This window comes from Carcharodon carcharias, chromosome 12 (genome assembly GCF_017639515.1).
Source record: "Carcharodon carcharias isolate sCarCar2 chromosome 12, sCarCar2.pri, whole genome shotgun sequence".
Taxonomy (NCBI): Eukaryota; Metazoa; Chordata; class Chondrichthyes; order Lamniformes; family Lamnidae; genus Carcharodon; species Carcharodon carcharias.
In genome coordinates, this window is record NC_054478.1 from 98,989,119 (window position 1) to 99,003,353 (window position 14,235).

A 14,235-nucleotide genomic window follows, 5' to 3' on the forward strand; every position below is an offset into this window, starting at 1 on the left:
ACCATTCCACCCTCTCTGCCTGCTGTACTCATAGCCTAGCTTTTCCTGACTATTCTGATCACAGCCTTGTCCTTTATGATGATGGGTAGGCAGGTCGACACCTTAGATGGTCCATTTTTCAGTGGCATCATAGTTTTTACACCTTTTGGAAAATATTATGGAACTGGAACATTCTTTTTTTTATAGAGGGTCTCAAAGGAATTCCATAGATCCTAAGAACATAGGGAATACTTAGGAGCAGGAGTAGATCATTCAGTCCTCCGAGTCTGTTCCATCATACAATTATGGCTGATCTATACCTCAATTTCATTTATTCGTCTTAGCTCAATATCCATCAATACCAGTACCTAACAAAAATCTATCAATCTCAGTCTTAAAAGTTCCAATTGTTCTAGCTTTCACAGCCATTTGGCGGAGAGAATTCCAGTCTTCTACAACTTTTTGTGTGAAAAAATGCTTGCAAATTTTTTTCCTAAATTAACCTAGCTCTAATTTTAAGATTATTTCTCCTCACTCTTAATTCCCCATTAGAAGAAATAGTTTCTCTGTATCTACCCAATTGAAGTATTTTAGCATTTTTTAGATCATCCCTCAATCGTCAATATTTGAGGGAATGCAAGATAAATTTATGCAACCTAGCTTCAAACAGTAAGTTCAACCAGTTATTCCTTGAATGAAGTAGGAGACTTGTGTATCCTTATAGTGAATCAATGCAAACCCATGTTAATATTTTGTACAGATATGACTTATGCTTAGAAATGTGTTTTAATGAATGTGTTTTTATTGTTAATACATCAAAATTGCAGTATTTATCTGTAAGGTAATTCTGAATTTGTTAGAGGGGAAATTTTATTTTTGGAGTTGCAAAGCAGATTTCCCAGTCCATAGCTTGCTGTTTGAATAATGGTGAGGCTCAAAGTGCACCAATATTTATACAGAAATGTCACAGTAACTTTAGGTGAGGGCAGATGCACAGTTGAACATGGAATCCAATACTTGCTGTCCAAGATACGCTGCTCCACTGTTTGCTTTGCAAAAAAGACATCTTATCTGCCTCACGTTGAAGTGCAATGAATGGTGTGAAGTTCCTGTATTTGTGCATAGATACAAGCAATTCTTTGCTGGGATCTTTCCCATGGATGCTAGCTGTCCACTACTGTGTCCCGTAAGTTTACACGATTGTGTCTAAGTATCAGTGGCACGTTTAATTGGAGGCCATCACAGCAGAGCCTGATCCCATTCTCATTCATTTTCTACACATTCAAGCAGTTTACCCCAGGAATCACTGAATGTTGATCTGAGCAGGCACTTTGGTTGATTTTATTTCTAAAATGTACCTCACAGGTGCTCATGATAATGGCGCCATTTGTTTTACCAGCCCAGTTAAGATCAGCTAACTCGGCGTGAACTGGGAATGGAAGCTGGAATTATACCACCAGCAGGAAAAATGGAAAAGGCTGGAGCCCCTTTTCTAGAAAAGCGAGAGCTTGCATTTGCGGCGGGGTGGGGGTGGAGCGTGGTGGTGTCAGTGACCTGTTAAAGGTTTTTAAAATTGTGATAGAATAGATAAGGTAGAGATGTTTCCTCTTGAGGGTGGAGTCTAAAACTTGAGGCTATGAATATAAGACAGTTAATAATAAATCCAGTTAGGAATTCAGGAGAAACATCTTTACTCATAGGCCAGGATTTTTCCTTTGTTGGGTGGGCTCGGTGGGGACAGGCAGGAGCGATCAGGAAGCCGACTGCAGCCAGTAATTGGGGCTAGACCCAATTCTAATTAAGGCCCGCCCAGCGTGAAACGCACGCGGCAGCGCTCAGCGCTGACTGTGTGTGGGGGGAGGAGGGCGAGTGCACAACTTGCATGCACGGGGGTGTGTGCTGGAAAAGCTCCCTAAGGCACAGACCTGCCTTTTCTGTTTTTCCTGCTGGTGGTATAATTCCAGCTTCCATTCCCAGTTCACGCTGAGTTAGCTGATCTTAACTGGGCTGGTAAAACAGACGGCGCCATTATCATGAGCGCCTGTGAGGTACATTTTAGAAATAAAATCAACCAAAGTGTCTGCTCAGATCAATATTCAGTGATTCCTGGGGTAAACTGCACAGAGTTGCCTCAGGGAGATGAAGGGTTTAAGACTTAAAAATAAACCATTTTAAATTGTTAAAAAACATGACCCCTCATGTGACTCTGTCGCATGAGCAGGGACATGTTCTTAATGAAATGTTAAAATTTTTATTTTATTTTTAATAGCTGTTGGAAATCTCATCCCGCCCATGGATGAGGTTTCCTAAAAAGTGACCTTTTTGCCTGCCCGCCAACTGTAAGGTTGGACGACCAGCGAAAATTTTCATTTAATTACATTGTTAATGGCCTTAATAGGCCATTTAATTGTCAGTGGGCGCACTGCTGACCAAAATATTGCGTGAGTGCGTGATGATGCTGGGACGCTCGTCTGACGTTATTGCGCGTCATTTTACACTCAAGCGGGTTGGGCGCGCACCTGCTCACTCAGCGAAAAGCCCTGGAATAATTAAGTCTAATAGCATAGACATATTTAAGAAGAAATTAAATAACTGCATGACGGAAGCAGGAATAGGAGGATATGGTGATAGGATTAGATGAAGGGTGGGAGAAGTATAAACGTCATCATTTTCTGCTTAGCCTGTTTCTGTACTGTAGGCTCTAGGGGTGGAATTTTCCCTGAACTGCACTAAGTGCGCTGGCGGGTGTGAAAAAAGGCATTTTTCTTGCCAGCCGCAGTGGCGCGTTTTTGCACCATTTCGTCCGCTTCCCAGTGCGTCCCGCCTCATTAAAAATGCATGAACGGGAAACATGCTGGATCGCTGGCGGGTGGGCTCGGGTTTACCCGCCACGCTGTGACCTCAGCGCTTCCTTGCTCTGGGCACCATATTTAAAGTGCACCAGATGACAGATGGCCCCAGAAGCAAAGAAGAATGGCAGCCCCCAAATTCAGTCACGCTTCTCTGCTGGACTCAGCCACAAACTCCTCTACACTTGTTCTGGGCGAAGACCAGCCACCAAGCTCACCAGCCAGCTTGGGAGGTGCTGGCAATGATGATGAGCGCCAACGCCCTCCAAAATAGGGCAGCCACCCAGTGCTGCAAGAGGATGAATAATCTCCTCCATTCTGTCAGGGTATGTCATTCGTCTCAGCGCTTTCAACTCACACATTCACAAACCCATTACACTTCCATTGGGTTCACACTCACTGCCACCTCAAAGGACATCACCACTTATTCTCTCACAAACACCGTCATCTCCCCTGCCCATTGAGTCCTCATGCCACCCATGGCACCACTCACACTCCAGACATGCCAGGCATCCTTCTCATCTGGCCCGGCAGGCATCTTGCTTACACTCTCTCTATCTGTCTCCATGCAGGATAAACTAGCCCACAAAAACAGAGAGACGGCCCAGACTGGTGGAGGAATGCCCAACATCAAGATCCTCACAGCTATTGAAAATAGAGCCATCCAGCTGGCTGGCGAGGATGTGGCCCATTCCTGTCCTGACGGTGAGGTTGGCAGCGCTCAACCAGATGAGGATTCTGCACTACAACATCCATCAGACAACTATACTGTGAGAGGTGTCTCCTGTTTCACAATCCCCTGTCATGCACTAATTATCTTTATCTCTCTTTTCTCTCGCATGTACGTCTGAGGAGCAGCCAAAGGCGGCCACGAGCCAGGTCATCGACTCCAGCCCTGAGGACACCATGGAAGAGGAATCTACAGACACCGACATTAAAGTCCTGTCACAGCACTCACCCACACCCTCCGCCAGCGCAGAGACACAGACCTCAGTGGGACCTAGTTCTAGATTAGCCTCACGGTCACAATCTGGTGTGCACACTGCACTATCTGATCCATAGCAGGCAGAGGCAGGGAAATCCAAGGGTGCCTGCACTCGGAGGACAGCTGGATGCCAGGAATCTGCTGTGTCCAAGTCAGATGATGGGCCTCTGGACCTGGTTCTACCTCAGTTGCTGGAGCTGCAAAGACAAGTTCAGGAACACAGGGGAAGGATGTCTGCTGTATTCCTCAGATTGCAAGACCCAATGGAGGAGTGTGCCTGCCTTTGGTCTGAGGTGTTAGCACCACCATTCCAGTGCACCAAGGTCAAACTGGTAGGATGGGGGCTGCCATGGAGGCCTCAGTCCAGGAACTGGTCCGGCACTGCTGCAGGAGCTGCACTCCATCGCTGAGGCACCTGCTGGCATCCATCAGTATCAATGCGAGACGGGGAGCGGGGCATCTTGAACTCATTCCAGCTGTCCGTCCCTCTCAAGGAGTCAGCCAAGGGACCTCGGGCACCCATAGGGAGGAGGATCAGCAGTGCATACCCCAGAGCCAGCCACCCAGGTGACTCTGGGAGTCTCCGGCCGATCCGAATCCCTGCTTCCTGTGACTCCAGCAACTCCAGCTCCACAGGTCGGGCAGGGTATCACTACCACACCACAGTACCCAGAAAGAAGGCTGGAGCCTTCCAGGTCTCGGTCCTCCAGAGGATGCCCACCAAGGTCATCACAGACAGGGTGTAGCAGTCAGCAGGCTGCCTCCACCTCTGCTGTGGATGTGGGGAGAGCACCAAGATGTAGTGGTAGGGTTAGGAAGGTTAAGAAGATGGAACTCTTTCGAGTTAAAACCAATTAAACCAAATTAACAAAATTGAGATAAATCAGGCACAGCCCCTAATTCAGGTCAGCTGTAAAACCAAGAGCAAAGTTTAAAGGAAACTTACAAACTTGAAACCAAAATGTGATTAAGGGTGTCGATAAAGCACCCCAGTCCCCGCGGTGCCCACCGGGCACGGAGTTAAGAAGATGTAACTCTTTCAAGTTAAAACCAATTAAACCAAATTAACAAAATTGGGATAAATCAGGCACAGCCCTTAGTTCAGGTCAGCTGTAAAACCAAGAACAAAGTTTAAAGGAAACTTACAAACTTTAAACCAAAATGTGATTAAAGGGGTCGATAAAGCACCCCAGTCCCCACGGTGCCCACCGGGCACGGAGTTAAGAAGATGTAGTTGCACAGCCTGGGCATGGATTGTACACATTGTTCATGATTGTAAATAAACTCCCAAGAATGTCTCCTTCTCTGTGGCTCCTTGTTAAGTTGAGCGGTGTTCGTGTCATTCGGTTGTGAAACCTTGGTTCCTGCACAAGATAAAGGCGGGTATCTCAGTCCAGGGCCTCTTTGCTGTGCAGTATGTAAGTTCAGAGCAAAGCGATTTTCCGGCTTCACAGTTACTCGATGCTTCAGTGATGCCTGCACCTCCTTGTGGCTTGTCGTTGCTGCCAGGATGTTGCCAGCAGACGTCACAGAGTTCTGTGCTTTTTTCTGTGTGCTCTTCGTGCCTTTGAGGTGGAGCTGGCTGCCCCATCTCTTCAGCATCTGTGTCCGGTGAAAGTGTGCTCCTGAAGGGGACAGGTGCTGTTAAACTATCACCGCTCCACCTCTATGATTATGAACCTTTTCACGGAGTGCTGCCCTCAGCCGGACATGAGTCAGATGTTCACAAATGCAATGTGAAGATCTATGGAGCGTCCTCATTGCATGTCATCTTTATCCTCCACGATTCTTGCAATTAGGGTTTCACGGGCATACCTGCCACATCTGGCTGGTGTGATGACCACATCCTCATCTTCCAGGACTTCTTCACCCTCATGCCCTTCGACGTCCCCCTCATTGGGGGAGACGTGCAGCTCCTCCATCTCCTCCTCAGCCAGCTCAAGGTTGTGTGCACTGCACTCTGAGTTCCCCTCAAAGTCCAGCTCGCCAGGTGCATGCCTTTTAAAGGCAGTTGTAAATCACACCATTCTGAATTCATGCCGGCACGGGAATTAAATTTGATGTGCAGGGATGATTCCAGGGTGCAGGCATAATAATGAGATTCAAATGCATTAAAATTAAGTTCCCGATTTTGGGCGGCAGGAAATGCAGCTTGCCACTGATGATGGCAGTGAACAATCGCGTTGTGGATTTACGCTGCTGCAAATGCCACTAGGGACATCTCGTGATATTTTCCGCTCACACCACCAAACATGCCCATCGCAAAATGGGAGCAGAGAGCTTATATAATTCTACGTAAACTTTGTATAGGAAGTTAGGTTTTGGCCTTTTCAGTCCTACCTTTTTACAATGCATTAAGTGTTAAGGACTGCCAAACAACCTCTTTGACATTGAAAATTACTAGCGTGGAATCTCCTTTCTTCAGATTTTAATTGTTGTTGGAGAATTCAAAAATGTCAAATTTAATTTTTTTGTCTCTTCCTTTCAGACTCATTTTCTCTCTCTCTTAATTCATTCTTTCCCTCTGTTTATTTCTGTTTCTGTACCTGATCCGATATAAAATTCTCCCTCTCCAACTTATATGTCCTTCTCAGTCCATGCACAGTTAATTTCACAATCTTTCAAACTGATTGGAAAAGGAGAACAGTTGCTTGCCCTGTTCACTCAAGGCCCAGATGTGCCATTTCCTTGCTGCAATGTACATGTTATCAGCACCGGCTTGCAGCGCAAACAATCATTGTAAGTAAATGGGCAAGGTCAATTCTAACCAATCGTGGATGCTGCTTGTTGCCCTGATACAGCAAATTGAGGCTCCTCATTTAAGATTTTTCATTTAGAAAAAATCTTCCTCCACCATCTTCCCTCCTCTTATCCTCCTTTCTTTAAGTTAAATGGACATTGCATGTTCTTTGACCCTTACTGCAGCAGTTATTCTTCATCTGTGTTCAGATGGTGAATTTTAGCAGGCTGTTTGACCATGGAAGACATCATGTCCAGCCCTGATTCTGATCTCACATTCTGTACACATACACGTGCCTTCAACAGGAATTGCTGAACATTGTTCAAGAACAGAAATCTTGGTTAACTCCCTGCACTACCCCAGGGTGACCGAGGCCAATTGTAAGATTAATTCACTCAGGACAGACTGGGGATCCAGCCAAGGACCTTACTGGACTTGTAAGGCTTAGCCACTCACTGCATTTGCCAGCTAAACCTTAGGCACAAAACCATTTTCTTCCAAAACACGTTGCAAAGTTGTATTTCTGAAATTTAATTAGTGCATCGTTAATTATTGAGAAAGGCAGGCAGCCTCCTGTTTATTATGAAAAGAGGCATTTCATCTAGGCCTCCAACTCAAGATGAATTATTTGATTTTCCTGCTTCTGATGATCAGTTATAAGCAATGTTCCCTCTACGCTCCGGAACTGTGCAGCAACCCAGATATTTCTGCACATCAGGCTGAGCACAAGTAGGCCCCTTTAATTCACTAAGCATGTGCAGACTCCCAAAAAATTGAAAGGTTCTGTGCATGTCAATGAATGGGTGGTGCACAACAACAGTAATAGAGAGAACATTGGTTACAAGCATAGTCTTTGATTTCTAAAACTGATAGAAAAGGTAATGTGACTATATTTAAATTTTATGTTATAATTAAAGGAGGAATTCCAACTCTAATTGGGGCAATTTAAAGTATTAAATGAGTTTCCCCCTATGGCTCAGCTGACTAGGACAGTGAGAATCCGAGTAATGTTGCCTGCCAGACAGGTCCCATGTTACATTTGCAGCTTGCACTGAGTACATTTAAGACAAAGCATTTTTAATTTAAATAGCAATGAAACAAATAGCAGAATGACCTCTGTTTGAGAAATGGAATAAGTTACGCCATTTATTGAGCTACTCGACTAATTTAGTCCATCCTATTTGGTGCTGCAAATTGAAAATAAGGCAGTTTTCCTTGAAATATAGTGGTAGTACGAAGTGGAATTTAAGACTTTATTTTTATATTCACCTGAAGAATATTCTAAATGTTTCCTTCTCCTTTGTAGGCCAGTATAGGAATCTGAACACTACACCAATTAACTATGGCGAGTGATGACAAAGTTGCCATTCTTTCTGATGATGAAGAGGACCAGAAGAGAAAATATATTCTTGCCGAACCTTTCAACACTCTGTCAATGGAAGCAGGGGATGAACCACCTCCTAATCCTATCAATTCAGGAACAGAAGCAACAGAAACAGAGGAACAGGACTGGTTAGAGAGACGTTGTATAAAAATACGTAATGATCTTCTTATTTCCAAAGTGTTTTACTTCTTCTTTTACTCTGGGTATGGATCATTGTGCCCATTGCTACCTGTGTATTACAAGCAACTTGGCATGTTGGCCAGCCAAGGTGGACTTCTGGTGGGGATAAGATATTTTATAGAGTTCTGCAGTGCACCGTTCTGGGGTGTTATAGCAGATCGATTTAGAAAAGGGAAGATTGTCCTTCTCTTTTCAGTTATGTGTTGGATTGTCTTCAACCTGGGAATCGGTTTTGTGAAACCTGCCACCATGAGATGTGAATCAAGGAATCCAATACCTACCACTTTGGCTTCAAATTTCTCTACCCTTTCAGTGTTACCCACCACTCTAGCTACAAATCACTCTACCCCAAACAAATCCAATAAGAGTCGGATACAGAGAGACATTTTCAAAAGCCAGCCTTTTGGATATGTGGAAGATCTTGGCTTTTCTTTTCCCTTGGTCAGTGCAGAACGAGGCCATATTTTACAGGAAAGAGCTGTTCCAGGTGCTGACAATTCAACAGCAACCATACCTCCAAACAGGACATTACATTCCACCACTGCCAGCAGCACATCTGCCACAACCTTACAGCCTGACAAATCAATCACTTTTGACTTGGCAGAAGTTGAAAATATTTTCCTACTGATTTTGTTGGTTGTTATCATTGGAGAGTTCTTCAGTGCACCAGCAGTTACTATCGTAGACACCGTTACCCTACAATACCTTGGCAAACACAGAGACCGCTATGGATTGCAGCGAATGTGGGGCTCCTTAGGATGGGGCATTACCATGTTGGCAGTCGGCATCTCAATTGACCACACGCATATTGAAGTTTCTATTCAAGGTCAGGGCTGTCAAAAGCCTGACTACAAGAATTACAGGTTAACCTTTATTGTTTTTGGAGTTTTGATGTCAATAGCACTAATTGTGTCAACCCAATTCAGATTTGACTACAGTCATTTAAAAACTGAGGAAAATACAAGGGAAGAATTTATTGAAATTCAACAAGTGGCTCAGAATCCTTCAGTGGAAGAATCTGGAGTCACAAACAATGCTGAAGAATCCAAGAGCACGGGAACGAGAACATTTGAATTTATGCAGCTACTTAGGATAATCTGCAGTGTGCAATATGGTTCTGTGCTATTTGTGGCCTGGTTCATGGGCTTTGGCTATGGCTTTGTGTTTACATTCCTCTACTGGCATCTGGAAGACTTGAATGGGACAACCACGCTCTTCGGAATCTGCTCAGTCCTAAGTCACATATCGGAACTGACAGCTTACTTCTTTAGTCATAAGTTGATCGAACTGGTGGGCCATATCAGGTAAGCTGCAATACTGACTTCCCTTTGCCTGACACAGCACACACTTAAAAACAAGATTGGTGGATTTGGTAGACAAGTGGCAGATGAAGTTCAATGCAGAAAAGTGTGAGGTGATTTGTTTTGGCAGGAAAAATATGGTGAGACAGTATAAAATAAAGGGAGAGCCTCTAAAGGAGGTGCAGGAACAGAGGGACCTCAGTGTATACGTACATAGGTCATTGACAATGGCAGGGCATGTTGAGAGAGCAGTTAATAAAGCATATGATATTTTAGGCTTTATTAATAGGAGCATTGAGTACAAGAGCAAGGAGGTCATGTTGAACTTGTATATGACACTGGTTGGGCCTCATCTGGAGTACTGCGTCCAGTCCTGGGCACCATACTTGAGGAAGGATGTGAAGGCATTAGGGAGAGTACAGAGGAGATTCACAAGAATGATTCCTGGGATGAAGAACTGTAGCCATAAGGACAGAGTGGAGAGGTTGGAACTGTTTTCTTTGGAGAAAAGAAGGCTGAGAGGAGACTTGATAGAGGTATTCAAGATCCTGAGGGGAATTGACAGGGTAAATAGTGAGAAAATGCTCCCACTCAAGTGAACAACAAGAACTAGAGGGCACAGATTGAAAATAAATGGCAAAAGGAGTGAATGTGATGTGAGGAAAAAAATCTTTCACCCAGAGGGGTGGTGGGAGCCTGGAACAAACTTCCTGAAAGGGTGGTGGAGGCAAGCTTGATGAAGGCATTCTAAAGGGAATTGAATTACTACCTGAAAAGAGAGAAAGTGTAAGGTTATGTGGATAAAGTAAGGGAATGGGACTAAGTAGAATGCTCTTTCAGAGAGCCAGTGCAGACTCGTTGGGCCAAAGGACCTCCTGCACTATAAAGATACTGTGATACAAGGGAGGCTACAAGTTTCCACCTATTTTTAGGCAATCTTTTTGTACTGAGAGAAAGCTATGCTAAGGAAAGGTAAATTCTAGATTATTGAGAAATTTTTTTGCCTGAGGGCTCACTGAAGCATAGTTTTTCAAGCAAAATACAAGAAGTACATAAACTGAATATTAATGGAAATAGTATTTATGGCTGAAAACACCAGGACCTTTGTTAACAATTGAGTCACCCTCATATCAGGAAGAACATGTCTCTCAGAATTTACAGCACAGAGGAGGCCATTTGGCCCATCATTTGTTGTTCAACTGGAGTTGTCTGCTCTAATTGCATTTCTCTGTTCATTCCCTAGATCCTTTAACAGTCCTTTTAAAGCATTATAAGGGGTAATTTTAACTGCCGAAAATGGGTGGGTTTGGTTGGGATGGGAGGATAAAAAGTTTAAAATTGAAACCGTCCACTTTCCATTTTGATGAAATCAGGATGAGGGGTAGGTGAACAGTCTCCTATCAAGGGATAGTTGTTCATGTAAGTGTTTGTATGACGCTGTGTGCTTTAATTCTAAGAGTGCTTCTAATTTTAACCAGCTGGGTTTTCCTGGCCTCGGGAATTCCAGCTGTTAAAAAGAGGCAGGAAGAGCTGAATCCATTGGGTATGGGCCTTTATTGTGCTGCTTAGGATCCAGGAGGAGCAGGAGTGTTTCCGCCAGGTCAAACAAGTTACCTTGTAAATCGCCCCCAGCCCCCACCTTACCACTGTATTGCTCCCCACAGTCAGCATCAAACCCCACTGCGATCAAACCCGACTCCCTCAACCGTCATCTGCCCTCAGCCTGTGGTCGGATGTCGCTGAACTAGACCCCACACCTCACATTCGGGGCCACAGTGGACAATATTTATTTACCTGACTCGCAAGAAATGGCTCAGTCAGAGAGTCCTGAGGAACCTGATATCTGGGATTCCACCAGGTGCTGTGGAATTCTAACATCACCAATCACTTCCTCACCCAGGATCCAGCCTGATTGGCTCACTGGGCCTCTAGTCAGGTGGGGAGGCGGTAAGTCCATGCTGGAGAGTCAGGGTGAAGTTGATTGGGGATAGGGAGGAGGAAGGGATTTGGGGGGGGTGAAAGTGTGGAGGAGAGGGATAATTAGAGGAAGAAGGAGGATGAGGGTCAATTAGGGAGAGGGAGGGTTTCCATTGGAGGGAAGGGGAGGAGGGGAGGTCAGTTGGAGGAATTTCGATCGGGGGAAGACAGGGTGTCGGTCAAGGTGGGAGTTGGTCAGGTGGGTTGGAACGGGAGGAGTGGGGTTCGATCATTTGGGAAGGAGGGGGCTTGATCAGGTGGATTGTTGATCCTGTGTGGGGGGAGGTTAGGGGTGGGAAGGCCTAAGGCCTTGTGGCTGAGGGATTGAAGGTCTCAGGAAGGGGGATTGGAGACGTTGAGGGGTGGGAGAGGTTTGGTTCCTTTGAGGAGAAATCAGAGTTTGGAGACATGGGTGAGGGATCAGGTGCCTTGAGGTGAGGCATTCGAGGCCTTGGGAGAATCAGAAGACTGGGGGTGGGAGGCGGTGTTGGGAGAGAAATCTGGAAACCTAGGGCAGAATTTTCCAGTTTGGAGACTAACTGGAGGGAAGGTTGATGTGGTTCCTGCTGGGCAGCGGGCTGGATTTCCACACCTGATCTTCCACTTTCCAGCTCGTTAGTTATGCATCAGGGAGGAACTCGTCGAATTTTGTGGCTGGATGGGCAGGGATTCATCCGCCCAGTCGTTACCTCATGGGGTTGAAGACTCTGGTGCCATATTTCAATGGCACCCGCACAGACATTTACTCACTGCAGGCCAAGTGTTGTGGCAAAAAGGCCTAGAAGCGAACCAAACCTTCTGCTCCATGTTTCAGCGAGGCCTCCCTAGATATTCTCCTCCAGGCCATCCAGGAAAGGTTGGATGTCCCCCTTCCTCAGGATGGGAGCTGATGGTCCTCCCACCTGACCGCATTGGCCTGGGAGAAGGTCGCCAGGGAGGTAAGCGCCAGTGGAAAATGAAGAAGGGCCACCATGCAGTGCAGGAAAAGGATGAATGATCTGATGTGTTCTGCCAGTGTAAGTGAACCTTCTTCTCACTCTAAACTCACACTCTCATGGGGGCATCAGGCAGTTTAAGGGTTAGAGTCCACAGGGATGTCACACACTACCAGATGATGGGACATCAGCACTGGATCTCTACCAGCCACTTTAAGATCAAATCTCATGTAAAACCCTGCATAAACAAGCATCTTAATCCCTTGCTTGGGGAGGGCTCAGCACACACAGCAGGTACGCATGCTTCTGAAGTGCTCTTTCAACCGTAGTGCTCACAGTCAATCTAACTGTCTTTATATAGGGCAAGCTCGCCCATAATCAGCCGGTGAGATCACAGGCCTGAGGGGTTCTTCCCCCAGAGCTGAGGATACTCTCCTCGCACAAGGAGCAGGCAGTAGAGCTCACCAGACAGGACAGAGATCGTTCCTGCACGGAAGGTGAGATTGGAATTCCCCAACAAGCCTGTGAGGCTCCATGCAGTATACATTGACCGCATGTGGACAATGACTGTGAGTGACCTATAGTGTAGGAGCCTGCCTAGTCAATCACTAATTATCTGTTCTCTGTATTCCAGCTAACAGCATGAAAAGGCAAAGGCTATCCTCAAGCAAGCGGCCCAGCCCAAGACCCCAGACCACCTCCGATATGGAGGTAGAGGATCCATTGGATGAAGATCGTCACTGTGTTCAACTGCATCCTCCACCAGCATAGATACACGTATCTCGGTGGGTCCTAGTTCTAAAGTAGGCTCGGGTTCACAATGTGATCACTGCACGGGCACATGTCCAAAGCAGGCAGAAGTGGTGACAGCTGACGTTTCTGACACTCGGAGAACTGCTGGAGACCAGGCCCTTGCAGAGTGTGAGTCTGATTATGAGCTTCTGCAATTGGCCCTGAGAGAAATGTTGGAGATGCGGAGACTGGCAGGGGGACATCAGCCAGAGTTGTCAGAGGCTATCACCAGACTGGAACGAAGGATGGAGGAGTCCATCCAGTTCTGTCTGATGATGTGGCTCCACATGCAAGGTCATTGAAGTTTCCATGGGAAGGCTGGCGGCCACCTTGGAGTCCCAGGTCCAATAGAACACACAGTTTCTGCTGGATTTGCATTCGTACTCCATCGTTCTAGTCATGGGTGTGTTCCAGCAGTACTGAGATGTGGACGGGGCACCTTAACCTCCCTCCAGGAGTCAGAGAGGGTGCCTGACACCCCGGGGCATCCAACCAGGAGTCTCGAAGGGTGTCCTGTCACTCCAAATCTCCTCTGCCTGTGACCCCATCAACTTGAGCAGGTCAGGTGGAGGAGAATGCACAAGCCCCAGAACAGGAGACCTTTAGCAGACGGGGCTCCTCCAGGTCTCGGGCCTCCAGAGGACGCTGCCAAAGTCATCTCAGACAACAGGGCATAGCTGTCAACAGGATGCCTCCACCTCTGCTGTGATGTCAGGGCTGCACTAGATGTAGCGATAGAGTAAGGAAAATTAGGAAGTCTTGAATGCACAATGGTGGCACAGGTGTCCATTCACTGTATATAATGTGTACTGTTGTAAATACATTTTGCTTTTATCCCTCTCCAAGTCTCAAGTATTGAATGGCTAATTGATGTGAGGCAAGTGTACATTCATTCAAGTGTAGAAAATGCCGCCCACTGCCCCCTGTCCACCACTCAGTTCTCTTCTGTCTTGTCTCTCAGTTCCAAGAAGTCTCAGTCAGTCTCCTGACAATGAATCACCCTTAGTTCCACATGAACAAAAGCGCTTCGTACATGACAATGATGGCTGGACAATAGACACGTAACTGTTGCATCTGAGGCAGACATTATGTGACCTCATGAGAATTGTTCAT

At 46.0% G+C, this 14,235-nt stretch overlaps 1 protein-coding gene across 2 annotated transcripts in view; it reads left to right on the top strand.

Moving 5' to 3' along the window:
• Positions 1 to 14,235, top strand: part of LOC121284752 (major facilitator superfamily domain-containing protein 6-like) — a 78,506-nt gene that overhangs the window by 26,578 nt on the left and 37,693 nt on the right. For both annotated transcript variants that reach the window (XM_041200312.1, XM_041200313.1), the window contains exon 2: positions 7,860 to 9,421. In XM_041200312.1, coding sequence (XP_041056246.1) covers positions 7,896 to 9,421 — 1,526 coding nt within the window. In that variant the 5' untranslated portion in view covers positions 7,860 to 7,895. The remainder of the gene's footprint in view (positions 1 to 7,859; positions 9,422 to 14,235) is intronic.